This window comes from Strix uralensis, chromosome 1 (genome assembly GCF_047716275.1).
Source record: "Strix uralensis isolate ZFMK-TIS-50842 chromosome 1, bStrUra1, whole genome shotgun sequence".
In the NCBI taxonomy this organism is placed as follows: Eukaryota; Metazoa; Chordata; class Aves; order Strigiformes; family Strigidae; genus Strix; species Strix uralensis.
Window position 1 is genome coordinate 109526779 of NC_133972.1, and position 21755 is coordinate 109548533.

At 37.6% G+C, this 21755-nt stretch overlaps 1 protein-coding gene across 9 annotated transcripts in view; it reads right to left on the bottom strand.

Moving 5' to 3' along the window:
• The window catches only part of ZNF236 (zinc finger protein 236), a 96393-nt gene extending 75020 nt beyond the window's left edge, over window positions 1-21373 (bottom strand). For 6 of the 9 annotated variants that reach the window (XR_012629922.1, XM_074877031.1, XM_074877063.1 and 3 more), the window contains exons 1-5: window positions 21311-21373; window positions 9781-9923; window positions 8335-8499; window positions 3848-4026; window positions 577-701 (exon numbers count right to left, since the gene is read on the bottom strand). Coding sequence is in view for 8 of the 9 variants with exons in the window: in XM_074877031.1 (XP_074733132.1) it covers window positions 577-701; window positions 3848-4026; window positions 8335-8499; window positions 9781-9923; window positions 21311-21371 (673 nt within the window). In the remaining variant the exon portion in view is untranslated. Of the gene's footprint in view, window positions 1-576; window positions 702-3847; window positions 4027-4634; window positions 4719-8334; window positions 8500-9780; window positions 9924-11715; window positions 11759-21310 lie in introns of those variants that run through there. The other 3 variants (XM_074877052.1, XM_074877072.1, XM_074877079.1) reach the window with 3 other exon arrangements.
• Window positions 21374-21755: the final 382 nt, after the last annotated feature.

Below are 21755 nucleotides of genomic sequence, written 5' to 3' on the forward strand. Positions count from 1 at the left end.
TCAAGTATCAAAATTACAATCTAGGCTTATCACCTCCCAAGTTCACTTTGGACATTCGAAAAATGGCAGTCACAGTAAGTACAGAAAATCTATGGCAGTAACTTTAAAAATAACAATCTAAAACCAAAAGCAAGGCCACTATGTTCATAGTATTATTCATTCTCATGTATTTCTACTCTTTTGGTGATTGTAAATTTTAGAACCTGTTCTCTAGAGTATGTAAGATCTTATTTAGCGTACCTGACTGGCCCTTATCTAGGTATTCCAATTTTAGGGCCCATTGAAACTTTAAGTACCAAAACTGGTATTCTGCAACAAATGAAACCTGTGAAGTACTTAAAATTTCCAGATGATTATCATTAGAAATACTTAACAAGATTTTCAGAAGCATATAAATTTCCTAAGCAAAGAAATTACATAAAGGGTGTTTTAAACCAACAGGCAACAGCATCTAATGAGCCAGATGTATTAACACTATTTCAAGTCCCAACCAGAAGAAAAATATTTAGCATTTCACAGATTAACTGAATTTTGTAAAACAAACGCAAACTAAAATAATTAATTCCACAGTCTTACCTGTGTGTATCCTAACATGTCGTGTTAACTGACTCGGCTTCTGGAACGTCTTTCCACAGTGAGGACAGGAATAGGTAAACCCACTTCTGTCAATATTTCTGTTATAAGATCTGGTATTTGATACCCTGTCATTTAAAAAAAAAAAAAAAAAAAGTAATTTAAATAAAATTCTCTTAATCCTAATATTAAGCATTATTTTGAAGAAGCTGATTTTACCCCATTTTTTCACATACCGTGTAAATTTGATGACAATGTATAGTATGACCTGTGACAGCTAACAAACTCTTTAATGATACTAAAAGAATAATGTAAATGGAACACTTTTCTAAGATCCTATAAACACCAAGAATTTTAGCTATTTCTGTAATAAAATTGATACTTCTTAGAGGTTCTCTAAAGACTTTTTCACTGTAAATTCTGCTAGAAGTATACAGTGACTTCACAACTACTGTTTTGGAGAGAATTTTCACCTCTGTGCAACTTTATTTTTTTCCTGAACACAGCAAGGCTTTCATTCTTAACTAGAATAGCAAGATCTCATGAACTAGGGCACAAATGCAGTTGCTGAGGTCTAACAAAAACAGGTTAAGAATTTAACAACCCAAATATTCACCACTGCTCCTCAAATACAAATCACAATCTCCACAGAGATATGGTAACAGATGATAAAAACTCCCATAATTAATTTCTCTACAAATAAAGCTAATCAGTTTAAATGACTGCCGAGAAACAGCAACATGGAAAAAACAACTGATTTTATGCTGGAAAAAAGAAAAAACTAAAACTTAGGGGATATTAAAAGACCATTACAACAACTCAGATTAAAAAAAGATGAAACCACAAGGCAGCGTGGTATCTACAGCACTTCACATTTTCCATAGCACCTGAGTATTTACACCTATACAGTAATCCAGCTTGTCAGTACTGCTTAAAGCTAACTGAAATTACACAAATTTAAATACCTGGTGTCTTTCTGAACAACTGAGAAATAAGAATTAGCTAATGTGGAGCAGATGTCCAAAATACACCACCACCTTGAAACACAGGCTGGTATAACAATATAAAAATTAGCACTGCTAAGTAACAGTCCATGCATAACATAGGAAATCATTAAACTTCTGCTCAAATGAGGCATCTTTCTACTCTAAAACAACATAGATATTCAGTGTACATTTAAAGGAAAGCATATTTTCCCTCACAGTTACTTCAAATATTACATGCGTTTTTAAAATCTTTTTATACTCTTGCAGAGAGAGCACAGAGTTTGGTTTAATATATTTTATTTGTACATATTAATTATATCTACCAAAATTTACTGAAGTATCCTGAGTAAAATCAACTGAAGATTGAAGAGTAGGAGACAGAACAGCACAGATGTTAGAACCAACTCATCTCTCCATCTCAGGACAGATCTAGATCAGCCTGACTGTCAGAATATGCTCTCTGATGAGCAACATCTGTTTCAGCTACAGCTGTGGTATTTTAATAAATGAGATAATACCCAATTTGGAGACAATTGTAGGGACAGTCCTTTAAGCTCAGGTCACCTTCTAAAATAGTTAATAGTTTAGATTTATAATGACCATTTTCGTTTTAGCAAAAGGTAGATACTAAATTTAAATTATCACTTCATAATAGATCTCCATTCAAATGTTTGAAAGACAAAATAAACACCTTTTTGGGAAGGAAAAGTACTTTATGAGGAAAAACTTAAGGGAACAAGACTTTTCATAATTTTAAATCCTAAAAATTTTTTGAAGCTTATTTTACAATGAAAAGCAGAAATCAAATAGTAAGATTTTTAACTACTGATGTATGCCTTTGAGCTTTATACAGTCAAATAGCTTAAGTCAAATGTTAAGTTTTCATAATTCATCTGAACAGTACGAGAGGATTCTGCCAAATAATAAATTTTTAAAAAATCAGAATGTCCATGTTTTTCCTTTCAAAATCATTTCTACTGAAACACAGACAGTGGAGCGGGATCACGTACACAAGTCATTAACCTGGGTCACATACTTGCATTGCATTGGTATCGCTGGTGAAAGGACAGTAGAGCACCATTATGCACAGTAGTTTCTTGAATACAAATGCTACATGTGTCTACATCTGAACTGATAAATAAGGTGAATCTCATATAAGGAAGCTCTGAATCCAGAAATAATTCACAATTATGAAAATAAACAAATTATCGCAGAGCACTTACACCCCATTTATATCTGAACGTAGCATGTATAATACTCTTTCAGAATCCCAGCCATTATATTAGATTCACTCATCCATTCTTTATTTATTCATCCTAACTTACACGGATGTCCACAACAAGAACACTTTTTGTGTGTAATATTACATAACTCAATAGAAACCTAAAAACTACCTCAATTTTCAGTTTGCAAATGGAAATCAACAACAATTTTTTAAAACCTTCTGGAACACAGCTATTAAGATCTCACAACCTGCATCATCTGCTAATAAAAGTAATCAGAAATACACGATGTTTCTCATTTTTAAATACATATTTTTTCCCATCTGTTTTTTATAGAAACAGAGTAAAGATTAAAACAGTGATCACCTGTCAAAAACCTTAGGCTTTCTTAAAGTACAAACTAAACCCATAGAAGCAAGTTTTTCTTTCTTCTAACTTAAAAGTAATTTTCACCTTCCTAAAAGTAAAGTTAAACTAGAGAGCTGAAAGAAAGGACAGAACAAATTTTAACCAAAAGTAAGAACAGTATTTAGTAGGCGTGTTTTTTCCCTTCATTTTGTGTTTTTTCTGATTTACAAGAAACTCACGGCAGGCTGTGGTGAGGACTACTTGCAAAAGATGATTAAACTGCAAGGAACAACTTCTTTCTTTGCAGAAGGTAAGTATTAGGATTTTTGCACTTACAGTAACTGGTATGTAAAATTAATATATATTTGCTTCAACGTACTGCCATTAACCTTTAAAATCACACATAAACACACTTCAAAAATCACTCTGTATCAGAAAAACTTAACCTGTGCTTACAAATAGCTAGCAGATGGAACTATGCTTAGTATGAGTGCCTGAATACAAAAGCAGCAAAAAAACCCCAAGGCCTCCAAAAATAACCACCTACTTTAGTGAGGTTTTAAAAAACAAATGCCATTTCGTAACAGCATACCAAAGAAAATAAATGATCTGCATAGATCATGGCACTTCGCTGACTGGAAACGCTACTCTTGCTTTCCCCAGCTATCACCATAAAAGTAACATCTGCTCATTTTGTTACAATCCCGTGATTGTCACCTTATTTTATAGTGAGTTTTCATATGCTCCTTTAGCTGTGAGGAGGTTTCAAATTCCTTTTTGCAAGACTTGCAGCTGTGGATCCTACTGCCTGCCAATTCTTGACGATGTTCTTCCATGTGTATGGACAGCTGACTCTGTAAAGTAAATTCATCTCCACACTCCGAACAGATAAGATTCTGAAAGAGATAATGAGGACTGATTTTTCAAAAGATTCTCAAACAGCGGTACACGTGCATCAGCTCTGCTCAAGTAGATGAATGTATCCTTCTATGAACATTAGCAGCTGGAAGTAAGCAGCAATAAATGTATACAAGCAAAAAAAAGTTCATGAGCCCCATAATATAAATCATGAACAACAATCACTGCAAACTTATGGTAATATTTACATTTTAAGAAACTTCACTGAAACTGAATTCTGAAAAAGTTCCTATGGTAGCAGAAACTAGCAGTTCAGTACAATCACCACCACTCCCTATTTCCTTGGTATACTAGTTCAAGATACAGAGACTTACCTCATTGCCATTATACTATGGTCTCCCTAAAGCTTTGTAAAAAATGCTAGCTTCTAAACAAAAACATCCTAACTGTAGATTCAGGGATTTTACACTTCTACTGGTTAAGATGATACAGATTGTCATTTACTTTCTAACAGTAATCCCACCAGTTACTATTGACTTTTCTTAAACTATCTTCACAGAAAAGATGACAGAAATAAATAGGGACACATAATGTTTTTGACAGATATCACTCCAACCCATTAATTTTACAGCAGTGTTAAACATACCACTTGCCATTTTTATTAGCATTCCACGTCATTTAGAATGGAAATTATACTCGTGAAGTTTAATGCAAAAGCACTGCCATTTCTCTGAAAGAGGAAGAATCAAAGTCAAATATTGTATAAATGAAAACTAAGAGTTCTGCATTTATTTGACTTCCTTTTGCTTTTCAAAACCATTAATTTTATTTCTCAGTGTATCTTTATTTTACAAAATCTAAGCAGAGAGTTAAGATTAAATGGCTAAAAATATTCACCATCTCTTTGGCAATATATCTGTTACATGTTCCTTACTGGTGTGCATAAGAAACTTCAGACAGTTTTTGTTTCAGTTCATTTTTCAGTAATTGTGATTATCACTGCAAATGGAAATGTTTTTTATCTCCCCCCCCTTTTTTTCTCCTTCAATCATCAACAAGGGGTGGGGTGGGGTGGGGGAACCCAGTGTTCATTTAAATAAAGATATTGACAAAAATGTTTCAATCAAGAGGAACAAAAATATGCATTGGTATTTCTAAAATGCTTTGACAATATATTTGTTCCCTAAGTCTGAAAAAAACAAAAATTCTGCAGTATCACCAGACAATATTTACACATGAAAACTTAAAAATCTGAAGTCCTTTAATGAAATTAAATACTACCTCAAAAATTACTTGTTAATGTAACCTACAGATCATTATTACTGGACTCAAGTTACAGTGTGGGACAATAATTAAATAAGCATTACTTGCTTTTCCAAGATCCACATTCAAATCTGAATAAAAATACTTTATTTTTGATGAAAAATATACAACAAATTTCTTTAATGACGATCCTTTTGTATAAGTGGGCAAAAGTTACCTAAAGAGAAGCTTATAATGTATGCTATATCAAGTTCATGGTTCCCAAAACTGAGTTCTTCAAACGCTTCTCAGCATTTTTCAGATAAACATTATCTATGATATTAAGTTGCTATTACACATATTCTATTAAGCAACTTCTACAAACAAAAGAATAGCCTAAGAAGTATTTTAGACAACAGAAGTCTATGTATTTTTATTCATTCCTTTACAATTTGCTGTAGAAAAGTAAGGACATGGTAAAATACAGAAACTATACAAATATCCAGTAATATATCGAGCCTAATAGCCCCTCTCTGGAATAGGCAGTACCAGATTTATTTTTTTGCCCTCAAGCAAACAAAAAATCCCCAACCACACACAGAACAAGCAATTTCACATTGTTAACCTCACTATGGTTAAACCTACCTTCTAACATTAAACAAAAGGGGCTGCTGTACATTGCTAAATAAAAATCCTAAACTCAGAAATAATTTTATAAAACTTTACTCATCTAATTCCACCTGTATTAACTATCTTTATCTTATCAGGTGCAATATCTGAACAAACTGTGGAACTCACCATCTTCACCTGCTTAGTATCACTGACTATAAATGAAAAAGTGCAAACTAAAATCTTCTAAGACCATTGCTCCCAAATTATAAGACAGGACAAATCAAATACAGTAAACATTATTTAAAAAAAAAAGAAAAACACCAACAAAAAAAACCCCACACCCCAGGATTTTTTACTTACTGAGTTTTCACTTTATGTCCACCAAGTATTAGTTTTAACTTTTTCAACATATTAAAGTTTTCCTAAAGCCCAAGAAAACCTCGTGCTCATGGAGAAAGAAGACATATTAGCAGTTTTAGTGCAATACATTAAACATTTTCAGTCTGTATTTAGCAGGTCAAAAAGTAGCTGTGGATATCACTGTCCATTTCCACTGAGGAAATAGACAAACCCAAGAATCCTCTACAAGGTTGGGCATATTTACAAAAGGTATGTTCTTTATGACTTCTTAAAAGCAAGCTACCTGGAAGCGATGAATTTCAAATGTGTTTTTTTTCTGTTACACCAGTTCTTCCACAAACAAATCACCAAAGAACTGAGGAGAAAAGTTAGTCTCTTGAAAGCTCGACTTCAATAGCCCAGGAAATTCCTTATGGAACCTCTCACAGGAGCAATCAATCATCAAAATCTGCATTTCAACACAGACAGACACTCTTTCCCAAACCTAATTGGAGAGCTCAAGAAGCTAATCACACTAGTTTCTTATTACTGCCCTTCTGCACTCATCTGTAGATAAAGCTGGCTGATGCAGCACAAAACAAGACTAAGTTATCCAACCCTCAGCTCTGTGCAGCAATCTTCTCAACTGCTACGTATGTTCCCCAAGTGAGCGTGTATCTTTGCTCCATTTCCAGATTTTCAACCCTTCTAACAGAAAAAGTAAGAATAGCAAACAGGAGGGAGACTGTACTCTGCTTACAACTTAACTTCTTATCCTGCACATTATGAAAAACTCCTGATGTCAGCCAGGGCCATCATCAAGACCCTCTGCTTCAAGTTCAAATTCCAGCTCTCCTACAGGTCCTGTGCGTAACCGAGAAAGTCATTCTTGCAATTCCCTGTGAATTGTTACGTTCATGTCTGTTTTATCACAGAATTATAGGGTGTTTTAAGAATACATTCATTAGCAATTGAAAGGTGTTCATATTTTTATAAATTTAATTTTCAAGCTGCAGATTGAATTCTAAACTGGAAGGCATCACACAACCTATTCTTCTGACATCTGCACCAAGTATGAAAATCAGAGCTGCTTAAGTGGATAAAAAAATCACTTAGTGATAGAAATGAATACTAACAATCACTCTTAGGCATCTTTCTCAATGCTCAGTTTCCTTATTCTAATGGTTTTAGCAATTCATAAGTCAAGTTTCCTCAACAAATACCCATTAAGCTATGTATCGTTACAGATACATTAACATGCAACAATATTGTACTCAAGTCCTCTCACTTTAACACGGTTGTGTACATGATAAAACATGAACTGATAACAAGATTAAAGGAATACCTTCTCTACAGACAGCATTCCCTGCCTGATTTAGGGAAAAATGCAAATAGGTCTACCATCCCAAAACTACTGGTCCAAACTGCTGTAAGCTGTCTGCAGTTGGTATGGAGAAACACAGAATTGTTACATTTATGATTAGAAGTCTGGCAATAAAAGCACATACTTTACTCAGCTTCAATTCTCCAATGCAAAGCGCAATTTTAAAAAAGCCTTCACAGAAGGCAGAGGTAATTATATGATTGACAGGTTGGTATTTCAGGCAGTACAATCAACACTGGCAACTGCAGCAACGTAGTAAAGTGTCATACTACTATGCCTTAACTGTTTGCTAAGAATTTAACCAATGTCTTATAAAAATGGAAAATGAAATTTTGAGAGGGAAAGGAACAGTAAGTTCTCTCAAGTGAAAAGAACCACTCAAAAGAAGAAGTGGGAGTTCTAGATAAGGGAACAGCTTCATGATGCAAGAAATAGATTGTGAGAGTGCCTCACCATGCCATCACCATGACATTCAAGACTATTGCATGTTGGTTTATCAATGTACAGCAAATTACAGAAACTGCTTCAAAATAAAATTATTTGCAAATAACTAATTAGTTAGCAAAGACAGGATGGGAATGCTTGCTTATGTCCAGTGTATTAATTTCTGCTACTGTTATTAAAATAAACACCCCACTAAAAGTTTTATATTTCTTCTGAATGAGACCATTTATTCAATCCTCCAATCTAAGGCATATAGGTAAGGGATTAAGTACAATCCTTATGACATGTCTTTTCAAAATTTAAATTATGAGGTTTAATGAATTACCTCTTCTTTCTCATGTAGCATTATATGAGCTTTCAGACTGGCTACTCTGGAGAATTTCTTGTTGCACACAGGACACGTAGGATCTTCACCATTGTGAGTACATTTATGAAGTGTCAAGTTGAATTCAACATTAAATGACATCGGACACTGGTCACATCGGTGAGGCTGTTTGTTAAAATCACAAAAATAAAGACAAAATTCAATCTTCCCAGAAGTTACATATACCCTAAGTGACATATATATATATATATATATAACCATACAAATCAAAATGTTTTAAATAAAAAAAGAGCAATTCAAGCACCTACATATGATAAAGATTCTTAATAATACCAGTCAATTATTTTATCTTCTTTGCATCTCACTACTGAAAATGCAAATACAGCATTTCAGGAGCATATGGTGAAAGACAACAGGGGAACTAAAGAAAGCAAAAACTCAAAATTGAGACTGTCCAAGGAGAGTGAAGTTAGCAAGGAGAGAACAATGAGCAAGAGACAGAAATAAATTTTTCTACTTTAACTGAGATCGTTAACTCTCCTAAAAGCAAAATTAATAATCGAACCAACAAAGAGCTTAGTTTATGCTAGGATTGACTGCTCTTCAGTTGGTATCTGCACAATCCGTTTTCATTCTAAGTGTACCTTCAGTTTACACAAGTGTGCAATAGCATGGTTTTAACAATATCTTCTTTTATAAATTAACTTTACAATGTTGAAACTTGTGTAAGTAATTCTTTGAATACATGAATTATCATGTCAAAGTCCTACATTTTGTAAAAATTAATCTGTGTCTACAGCTACCTCAAACAGTAATAAACTTATTGTTCCATCACACGTAGTTTTAGCTTTCTGAAACAGAAAGCAAGGAACAGAAATTAAATGCTTCAGATTACAGATGAAACCTGTGGCAAAAGCTTAATTTAAAAAGTCAGTCCAGTTGTAATCACATATCTGTATTTTTCTCATTCTTTCCGAAATTTGATTTGTAAGCAGCTAAAGTCATGACTAATACATACATACTAATTAGGTTGCTTGACATTATTGAAAAGACACTAGCGGGTCCAGTTAATCAACATAAGCATTATTTTCTCTTTATTGCTAGTGTGTAGAATCAGTTTGCAAATTCCATTAAAAGAAACCCACACATTTTCTCATCTACCTGAATATTCTACAAATCAAAGAAAATGGCTAAAATTAAAACTTACTGAACTGGAAACAACAATCTAACTAAATGGCATCAAAGTAAGGCCCTATCTCAAAAGGAAACATGAGGAAACATGAAAGAGAAACTTCATAAAACTCTGAGATCCCCCAGTAGTAATTATTAGTGATGTGATTAAAAAAAACCCTGAGAATTATTTCTTGTGTTAGCTCTACTTGTCAGTGTATGAAAATATCAATGTACACTGGTATTTTCTAAGTTTTTATCTACTAAAATTCATACCTTGTCATTTTGCTCATGATCCCTCATATGGCGCTGGAACTGGGTCTCTTTTGGAAAAGACAGCAAACAGATCTCACACTTATGGAAGTTAGGTACTTGGTAGGGAAAATTGCTGTTCTCTATATTCGGTGTCAGAACATCATCTACAAAACAATCATCGAAACATCTGTTAAGTCACATTTAATTTACTTATAATTTATTGTAAAGATCAGAATTCTCTGAAGCAGAAACTATTACAACTCCTGTAAGTTTCTGACTTATACAAGATTTGAGCTTCACTGGATCTTGAAGATCTCAGGCATAAACATTACTGCTTCCATTGACACAGAATCAAAGAAATACATCCATCCCTCTAACTGCCAGTCGCTATAAATAACCACCTTTTCCTAGTAATTTGAAATAAATTATTTCTGTGTTTCATAATCACCCGTCAAATTTGCAACAAAATAACATGCTGCCAAATACACTAGGTATGAGTAAGATACTGTCAGGGGTTACTTTTAATAATATTACATCACATGTTTCTAAAAAAAACCTTTTAATATGACATACTCAGCAGTTCTGACTATACAGGTTTACTGTCCACCCCTCCTCCTTTCTCTCTTTTTTTTTTTCCTTGAAGAAAAATTTAGGCCTCATTTCTTCTACTTCTGGCAATGCAAAACCTTTATCAGTTACCTTCACAGTTGTAAAACCAACACCAACATTTCGAATAGCTGAGAGATGCAGTAAACTGCAATTCAAACTGTGTACACATGCATTCAATGGAGAAAAAAATTTTTTTGATAGACTTAGTCTAAGCCCATACAGTTTTCTTGTTTTGAACTCCCACAGTCACGCAACTTTTGACATACGAGTTGAAAGCTTCTATATCCTCTTCCTCAAATGGCTGAAGCCAGTCCTATTAATATTTTCCTTATTATCTTAAATATTTATCCTTATTATCTTAAATATTATCCATTTTATACTTGACAAGATACTACATTACTAAGGAATTTATGCTTTTTTCTTAAATAAGGATAAATTCCTTAGTAATACAGTATCTTCTCAAACTTTAAGAAAAGCAATTGGCAGGAGGGGTTAAAATATCTAAGATCATTCACAGTAATATTAATAAAACAACAATAAAAACCATCTGTCTCATGCTGCAGATTAAGGACACTAAAGAGAAAAAAAACCCATAGAACTCAGTTTCAAACACTGCCACAACTCAACAAAATGCATCAACAACAGAATGCAACACGATGCAAAAAAGAGGGACAGTGTCCTTTAAGTGTCCTTGTGATAAACATACCTGAGTAGAATAAAGGACACAAAATCATTTCCTGTAGATACTGGCATGACAAGGAAAAGGGAGGTGAAAGAAAAATCTACTCCAGTACTTGGACTATATGAAAACTTAATGCAAGAAGCCTTCATTTCCCCTAGTAAAAGGCATAATTGTTCAACCCCATGAAGGCCTGACCTCTCACTTTAATTGACAGCTGAAAAATGATCTAATCTATGACTTTAGAAAGGCCTTTAAACCTTCTCTATGAACTAAAGAGATTATTATCTTTAAACATTCACTCTCAAGATCAAAGACACCGGACAACATACGAAAACAATGCCTAAGTAATTGAAGTAGAGAAACTGTAATTTTGAAATAATCCAAGGTGCTAACTTCTCTACCATTTGAAACACAGCAAAAGCAACATGCTCACTAGTGTCTGCATAATATTACCAAGCAACTTACTTTTAGGTCAATAACATTTCTATATATAATTTTTATCAAAATGTGTATCGTATCTGTATCAACCACAATATTGATTAATCTACATGCTATTTCTTCTGGAATTCAAAAAGGAGTTTAGATTAACTATATGTTAATGAAAATTTAAATATCTTTGTGATGTTTCAACAGAATTTGATAACTATAAGTGTATGAAATCATACCACCTGATGCAGAGATATACTGGAAGAAGATACTTCAGCTATTCTTTAAGAAGGAAATGATCACCGCTGAAATAAACAGAAAAGGGTAACAAAAGTGTAATCTTAAACTATTTCATAGGAAAGAACAGAAAAATAGCCTAAACTTTGGCAAATGAGTTGAGCACATCGCACCCTGTATCGAAGTATAAGGAGTTTCTCAAGACTAGTTCATGGGTGATTATAAATCCTGAGCTACCTGCAAGCCTTTCCACCTTCCTAACGGCCCTCAGACCCCAAGGAAGACGACATAGATGGCACGCATTTAGAACATTCGTTGCTTATGTCTGTAACATCTTAAGCATTGGTCTTTCAAAGAAAACCTTTGTAACTCTTTGCAAAGCCAAATCTTATGCTGTACAGGCACGCTTAAAGAAGGCTGCTTGGCAGAGGACTTTTACTGCAGAAACACATCTAAAGGCCTTTAAGGATAAGGCACAGCAAATCAATTCAGGTTAGATTCCAGAAATCTTCGAAGGCTCAACTACTGGAAGATCAGGCTGAAGACTGCTCTGAGTATTTACAGCCGGTATGAATAGAAAAACAGTCCAGTTTGGATTTAAAAGAACTCTGAAAATTCAGTTGCTTCACTCAAAGGGCAGGATTGAGGTCTAAAACAAATTAAAACACAAATTCATTTATTCGTTAACACTGTGTCTGAACTAGCTTAAGGGAAAAATGAGACTATGATAACCTTTTTCCACTTATATTTTCACTAAAATACAATTTGGTCCTCTATTACCAGCCAAATACCGGGTGATACTGAGAGTTGCATGGCTCACTTTTATTAAAGATGCAGGAAGTGACTTTCTATTTTATTTTTCCAGTAGTAACAAGGAGAGAGTATTCAGAATAATATCCTTACTGAAATCAAGCAACTGGCTAACAGAAAGGACAAAACCGTTGTGTTTAGAATTGAGAAAACAAAATATATTGTCCATTTAAAAAGTAACAAGCAAGTGAGCTATGTTTTAACTTTTCAGGCAGGTGTCACAGGCTCATAAAGTATGACTTGGGTATGTCTTCATTTCAGTGTAAAAATGAAATAAGTTTGACAAAGTTTTTCATTAGAAGAATTAATAACCAGACAACATTATTTACACTGATACCTCTATATCATAGCAAGTCAAAGTAATAACCTACATTAAAACCCAGTTGTGCAATCATCTTTCCCTGTATCAGAGAAAAAACACTTTCAGACACATCGGCTTGGATCATGAAACAAGCCAAACACTGCAAAATACTGAACCTAGCTTAAAGGCCAGTATTTTTGAATACCCCAAAACACGCCGATGATGCCAATTCAAGAAGTTGGCAGTGGGGTATGGATCCTGTACTTTTAAAAGCACTGAGAAGTTTGTTAATTTAAAAAAAAAAAAAAAAAAACAAAAAACAACTCTAAACACTCCTTGTGTACCAAAGGGAAACAAAAGTACTGACATACATGACATAGCATTTGATGGTCACCATTCATCATTTATCAGATTAGCAACCCTATCATAAATAGCTAATATGGTGCCTATGCTCACAGAAAAATATAAATACTAGGTACACAGATTAAGCAAAGTATTTATTGTCAGATATACTCCGTCCAGATGAAAACACAAGTCTGCTGTCTGTTAATAAACTAACAGAATGCCATTCAAGTCAACAACACAGAATCAGAAGTTTGAGTTTTTAGTTAACTGATTAAGCTGTTAACTTTAGTTAACTGATTAAGACATTAACTGATTAAGCATATCACTTCAAGAAAATCACATGAAAAACTGGCATGCTCTTACTAGAGAGAAGCTACATTCATAAACAAACACACAAAGAGAGAAAACAGAATGACTATCAGAGTAACAAATCCCCTGAAAAGTGATTCTTTCAAGTCTGCACATTACAACAATGATAAACCTCACTGAACAGCTGCAAAGTTTAAAACACTGCCATTTATTAATATTAACTGCATGGAAACAGTGCAAAAAGCCTACTGTCTTTTTTTTTTTTTTTTTCCCATTTGCATGTTTGTCTCGTTGCAACATAAATCAACCCTATTCCATCACAGCTTGAGAGACAGTCAAGTATCAACACAATTAAACTACAGAGAGCACTTATTATGCACTGTCAAACATAGTTTTGTCTGTATTCTTACACTTTGTCCAAAGTGCCCAAAAATATCAGAATCAGATTTGCAAAGTACCTATCAGTGATAATAAACTTTCAGTTTAAAGACAGACTGATTTAAACACTCTCCATGTTACAACCTTTAAATTCTTTTCAAATTAATTGTCCCTCACGAGCAGCAGCAACCAAGCTTCCGGTTAACTTAGCTACAGATTTCTGTGATACGGCCTTCATGAAAACTTGACCTCGGGAGTTGAGTCAGCAAGCAGGTGCTCTCTGCCAGAAGCCACTGATGACAACTCAATGTGGAAGGAGGAAGACAGAATTAGAGCACTCCCAACCATTCCTTCCTTCCTTATGTAAGCAGCACTGTGCCTCATGGCAGCCTGCAGTCCTCTCCGCAAGGCACAGATGGACTCATTCAGCTGTGAATGCAGCACAGCCGTATTGGATCTCTAATAGCCTACTCGCACCCGACTGAGAGGACGCTGCGAATACAACACTGAAGCTTGCGGAATTCATGGATGAAAACTTGTCATATGAAGTTAAATGGCAGCTGGCAAGTCCAGGGACAAATGGGTCTGACCCTATCAAAACCTATTTACTAATTTATGGGTGGAAAGAAAGTGGTAGGATGTAGGATGTTGACATTGCCTCATACTACACTTGAAGTCATAGAACACAAATGATAATGAATCATTGAAACACTTTGCTTAGTTCTGCAATCATAAAAGAATCAGGTTAGTTTAAACCTAGCTCAGCACTTAAACAAAACCAACAGTCATTCCTCACAACTTCTAGTGAGAGAAGCAGGAGAAAGAATCAACTCTCAGTCCAGCATATTGGACCAAAATCCAGAAATCAAACAAGATTTGCTCATATAAGACAAGGTAGTTTTATTATGTTTTGGTCAATGCTCAGTCTGGAATTTAAAGCAGTATCAGTCCAAAGCTTCCAGGAGCACACTGCTGGGACGGATGTCCAGGTGCCAATTGCTCAGCATTTGCCAACACAAAGCAGCTGCACTCCTTTCAGGACCACAGATGACTCCAGAAGTTGCCCAGCCACACTGATGCGCTGCAGGCAACGGAGAAGCCTGGCAACACACAGAATTAATAGCTCCACTGTAGCTGGTTAGATGCTAAATAGATGGTACTGGCTCTGGCTGGGATGGAGTTAACTTTCTTCATCACAGCCTGTGCGGTGCCGTGTTTTAATTTGTGACTAAAACAATGCTGATAGCACACCAACGTTTTAGCTATTGCTGCACAGCACTTCTCCGGCGTGAAGGCCTTCTCTGTTTCTCACAATGAGTAGGCTGAGGGTGGGAGAGAGTTTGGAGGGACAGCTGACATGAATTAACCAAAGGGATATTCTGTGCTGTACAACACTATGCTCAGCAATACGAACTCGGGGGTAGTCCATCCAACGTAGTCTTTGCTCAGGGACTGACTGAGCATCACTCTGCTTGTGAGAGGTAGTGAATGTTTGCCTTTGCATCACTTGGTTGGGGTTTTTGGTTGGTTGGGGGTTTTTTTTTAACTTTTTTTCTTCATTTATTAAACTGTCTTCATCTCAACCCACAAGCTTTTTCTTGCTTTTGCGATTCCAGTTCCTTCTCCCACCCTACTGCAGGAGGAAAGCAAGTGGCTGGAGGGTGCTTACTTGCTGGTCAACCCACCATATAGATATACCACCCACATCATCTTAATCTACACAGATAACTGGAAATTAGCATTTCCTTAACCAACTCTGATAGACTCATCTGAAAATCAGGTAAGTATCGATATATTTATTGCTAAATACTCCAAAACAGGAGTTACACTTTTTTTGACAACTGCATATGAATATATCAAGCTGGCCTTTTTCAGCTGTTTCTACATGATTTGCATGTCTTATGCTTGAGACCTTGACCCTTATCTATGCCCACCCACTACACTCTTAAGAGAAACTTCAGAATGAACTAAATGATTTGCTAGATGATCTTCCCTCTCCCTGAGAGCGAACACAATCCAACTACAGCAGAAAAACTCCAAAGAAGAAGACATGAGAGGTCTCAAATAGAAATTTAATTATATTTGGAAGCACTTAACGCATAGGAGTGAATGAGCTATGAAGGTATGAGTGCAACTGCAATAGGGAATGAAACAATGAGGGCCTGCAATTGGCAGAAAGCTATGGAGAAGGGACAGAACAAGGGCTGAAGTTATCACACAGCCAGAACTGTAAACACAAGTTATTTAACTGCATAGATTACTGGGGAAAAGGCATAGACGTATTTCAAACATAAGGAAGAACTAATGGGGAATTAAAAGTACACCAGCGTAATCCATCTTCTTCTCATTGAGACCCAACATATCCCTCATACATAAACTTAAGATTCTGTTACTGCAGAACGGTGAGATGGCCAAAAGTATCACTATTAAAGCCTAAAGATTATCCTTTCTAAGGCTAAAGTTTGAGCAGTTGTCCCTCCTGTATGTTTTAAAAAGGAATTACCTGTACCTATTGCATATAAAAGATTTAGCCCACATCACAGAAGCAGTACCACAACCTCTTCATTCTCGTCTACACAACATCACTTACCTAGTCTTCTCTTGTCAGATGGAGGTCACCACATAAAATCCTAGTGCACAACTACGAAAATAATCTACATAATATAAATTCATGGAAGACTTAACCAGTGAGTTCAAACTGCATTTTTCTTCAAGAATACAAAGTTGGAATGTAAAGTCTCAGAACTGACTTTCCCCTAATTCAATACACCTGCACCCTAACTGATGCTGGGGGACTGAGGGCCAGCAAACAAAATACAAACAGCTCTGCAGAGGCAAACTTAAAGCTACAGTGCCTTCTCTGTGTTTCTTATCTTTGTGTATTTAATGTTTACCACTCTTCATATGTGAATTCTGTTAAAATTCAGGCCCTCTGAAGGCACAAAATACTCATTTTTAACTGCACTCATAAAGGAATTCAGTTTAAACTTGTGTAAAAGTAGCCTTTGGGTTTAAATACAGGACATACATTCTAGGCTTAAAAACTGCTTCAGTTCAGCCTGCAAATATTTCACTTTGCTCTTTAAAGAATTCCTCTTCTGCTATTTGAAAATGATCAGACAGTCATTAAAGTCAAAACTGCTCATTTCATGTTGCTGCTATTCTAACAGTGACAAGCAGCACTGGTACAAATAGAAAGGACCTTCACTATGGGGAAGGAAAATTTAGGGGAAGACGACTGAGAGCGCAAACACTGTAACAGAGTCCTCAAAATCCTTCTCATACACCTGAAGTGTGTATGTAAAGCAGTGACTACCAACTCATGGTAACAACTACACATTTTATTGGGACAAAATGGAAACTCTCACCAATTAGCAGAAAGAACCAGCAGCAAAGTCTCAAGTTTTCACAGGACCTACAGAAAACCTTTGTCCACTACAGTAGCTAGTAAAATAGCCATAAGCATGCAAAATGTTGCTCTGGATCTGTAACAAATGTATCTTTAAACACTGTCTTTTCATTAGCTATCTAACTGAACAGTAAAAGCCTGATATTTCTTTCAATTCCATCTTAATAGCAACTCTTCATTGGTAAATTCTAATCAAAACAAAGAGTTAAGTAAGATTTTTCAAAGTAACAGCCTTACAATACGAGGCCTACCATATTTTTGAAAACTTTTCTCAAAGCAAAATCATACTACACCTTCCAAAACACTTGTGTTTCATGGCTTTTTCTTTTAGATTTTTAGGCATTTCTCCCAAGCTCTACAAATATTTAAAATTATCATCTTCTAATATGCCAATATCTTAGAGCATAAAAATAATACTTTAAGTCAGTTAGTAAAATTAAAAGCAGAGTTTAACAGTTTGAGGGATTATTACAAGCAAGTATGGCCAAGATACGCAAACTTAAATCAGAGAAATAAATACATTCAGAATGAGGCATGAGAAAACATATACCAATATAACACAATAAACGTTCCCCTGCGTGTTTTCTTTGTGCTACCTTAGGTGCACAATAGCACTGGAAATCACTTTCCAGTGTCTTACAGAGACTCCCAAGGGAAGAGAGTCAACGGACTACAGAAAATTCACATGGCCTAAAACTCTTGACAGTTGAAATGCTGTAATGTGGGTTACTCAGAATCACAGCAGCCATCCTGGAAACTCTGAGGCCACACACATGAATAATTCTCTTTTAACTTCCTTCTCAGGTTAGAGGCTGTGCCACAAGAACCTGTGCAAATGTGTTATTAGTGCGTTAACACCAATTATGCGTTAAAAGCTGCTTCTGCTTTTCCTTCTTTAAAAACATTCGCATGGAGTAGCACTTTTTCTAATGCATTCTTCTTGTTTCAAGTATATTCAAGGTCTCATCCTGAAATTTTCAGAATGGCAAGAGCCAAGGACCCACTGCACCTCTGTAAAAGTATTTGCTGTACAACCACTGCTAAGCAGCCAGAGCAAGAATCAAGGAGCACCAAAATCCTGTATCACAGAAGATTAGCTCTTTTCAGCTTCTTGAGAATCATACCCTATAGTTCATCCACCTCAGAGGAGAATCACAGAATGGTTAAGGTTGGAAGGGACCTCTGGATGTCATCTTGTGCAACCCCTCTGCTCAAGCAGGGCCACCTAGAGACAGTTGCCAGGGATTGCATATAGATGGTTTTTGAGTATCTCTATGGAAGGAGACTCCACAACTTCCTTGTGTAAACAATGCCAGCGCTCAGTCACCCTCACAGTAAAAAAGTGTTTTCCCTTTGCTCAGACAGAACCTCCTGTGTTTCAGTTCGTGCCCACAGAGATCAACTTGTACAGTTCAATGAAGTTTTTAAAAAAAAAAAAAAAAAAAAAAAATCACAAGACATTTTCGGGAAAACTCTACCAATGCAAAAAAAAGTTCTAGAGTTCAGGTTTTTACCTAATATGTTTAATTTTCCTAGAACAGAGAACATGTTCTAGTATTTGACATGCATAGTGGTTAAAGAAGTCTAAGGAAGCTGCACAACAAAACATTACTGATTCACCTTTATTTTCTTCCAAAGCTGTATTACCATAAGCATACAGACCGTACAACTACAGAGAGCAACACTTCTCTTCCATGAAAGACAAGCATACCAGGGTTGTAGGAATTCTGAGGGTCACACTAAACATGAACACTACCTAAAAACATTCAATTTCCTAAGTAAAAGATATGAAATTTATTTCTGTAAATAGCTATTTTCTAAATAAAATTCTTCCTGCTAAAAGTGAAGCCTAAGGAATTCACAACCGTTTTTCAAAGTCTGTCAGGTTGTATCTGAATGGGACAAACAGCCAAATGTCCTGAGAACATAAATTTCCGGATTCAAGCTGTCCTGCTCAGCCAGAGCTGCTTCATTCATGACCTTTTAGTCACATATAAGGGTAGGAAAAAAGTGACGCTTGTCAACACTGACTTTGCCATTTTCCCAAACTGCTGAAATCTCAAGGACTGAAGACTCCAGAACCCACAATATTTGCCTATACAGGGCAGAGCCCTTGCAACTGCAGACTGCAGAAGTCTCTGAATCCCTGTAGTAGCCCTAGACCCTGTAATTCTAAACTGCTGTCTAAAATCAAACTACCTCTATGAAACAGTTTCATTAATTAGAAAATTTATTTTTAAAAAATTAAATACATGAAAACCACAAAACACGATCAAACTCACAGTAAGTCCTGTCAGCAGAGCCTCTTACCATAGGAAGGGTCTAAGATCAAGGTCCAACTACAAGCAAAGGGATACAGCTACTAGGCACTTTTTGTGAACAGCTTGTCTCAGTCTTGATCTTTTTCTCATTCATACATCGTGCCATTATTACATGTACATGATACACATGTACCCTTGCAAGAACTACTAGAGAATTAAGTAGACATTTTAGTTAAACTTTTAAAAAAGCCTCAGCTTCCAAAACTGCTAATAGCCAACAGACCTTCTTTATATACTTATTAGTGTTCAAAAGCTGAGATCAATGGCTCCAACAACAACAAAAAAAAATAATAAAAGCTTCTGGTAGGAACCTGTGGCCCATTTGGCTTTCTATACTGGAGAAAGCATTTTACCCAATTTCCCAACACTCAGGTAACAGCACAGCATCATTCTTTTTTCCTGACAGCATGTTTCAATTCTACAAAAAGTATTCTACAGAAGGCTCACCTACACACTCCTCCTGAAGAGCCGCAGCTCATCTGCAAGCATTCAGAAATACAGACGTTCTAAATATACACTGAAAATATTAGTTGACTTTTCATTACTGAAATAACCACGGTATTCTCATATTTTATGAAATCTCTCCCCATTCTATCTGAAAAAAAAATTTAAAAATCTACTGCTACATGTCTGTGCTGAAAGAGAAGTCACTGACAAGGGTTTCGGGTCTACTCGAAAAGCAGTATTTGTGCACTTTGTGGGCTTTATTCAGATACTGCTCACAGATCCTTAGTGACATCAGCAGGAATGAACTACACAAAAGAGCCATAAAATTCACTAGCTAAAAATTGCTGTCAAAAAAACTCAAGCCCATCAAACCCATCCTGCCCTGAAGTATCCTCTAGCCATCAACGACGCTAAACGCAAGCAAAAATTCAAAAATTGAAGCGTGAGACAGATTAATATATGCTTGGGAAGGAAACGTTCTTTTTCATACATATACTCACAAAGAAAACAACAAACATGTTTTTTAACTCCTCAAAAAAAGAAAGACCTCCTTCTTGTAATCAGACAGATGGAAGAGTTGAATCTGATTTTCACTCGTTTATCATCCTTTATTCGAAGCTCTCATTAATTTGGCCCTGGGGGAGGGGAGGCAGTGCGAGGGGAAGAAAAAGAGCGGCGGAAGGACCGGGGAGCCCTCCCGTGCCGGCTGCCGCAAGCCCAGCCGGGCTCTTCCTCCGGCCCTCCCCAGCTCCAGCCAGCCCGGCGCCGGCATCTGTTCGCGCAGCGCCCGCACCGCGGCCGGGGGCGCGCCGGGAGGAACAGGAAGGCAAGGCCGCAGCCCTGGGCCGAGAAACGCTTCTCCGGCGGCAGCCTCACCGCCGCCCCACGACGGGGCCGCAAGCGAAGGCAACGGCCGCGCCGCGACCACCTCCCCCGGGTGGGTGAGGGGCCATTACAGCCGCCGCTCCCCGAGAGGGAGGCGAGAGGCTGCTGGCAGGCGGCGGGGCCTGACGTGCCGGCCCGGCTCCCCCCACCGCTGCCGCCGCCGCGCCGTGTGGGGCGGCGGGCGCTGCCCGCTCGGTATCATTCCGCAGGGCCGGGCCAGGCTCCCTCCCCTCCCCTCCGCCCTCTCGCCTATACACTCGCACAATAGACCCGGCCTTCCTCCCCCATATCCGGGGACTATATGCGGAGCCCGCGGAGGCTTTTCGCCTTCTCGCGGCTCCCGCGCTTCCACCCCCGGGCGCGGATCGCGCTCACCCGGCCGCGCTGTTTACCTGACTCGGTGCCGGCCTTGCTAGTCTCCCTGCTGGGCTTGGGAGGCCGCCCCCTCGGCATGGCTGCCCCCTCCCTCCCCCCACCCCCCCCCTCCCGCCCCAGCGCGCACACACACACACACTTGGCAACGGCGGAGGAAGCGGCGGTTGGTGAAGGGGGACGAGGGGGCGGGGACGAGAGCGCCAACCCGGCCCTACACACGGGCCGCCGGGGACTCGGCGCGGCGGGAGCGGGCCAGGCCAGGCCGGGCTGGCGCAGGCGCACACAGGCCCGCCGTGGCGGTGCGGGGCGGGGGGTGGCGGTGGAGGAGAAGGGCGAGCGGGGAAGAGGCGAACTCACGGCAAGGCCGGGCGGCGCAGGCGCAGTGAGCGCGAGGGGGGGACACGGCGGCGGGGCAGAGGCCGCGGAGGGGCGGTGGCGGGGTTTGGTGCGCATGCGCGGGCG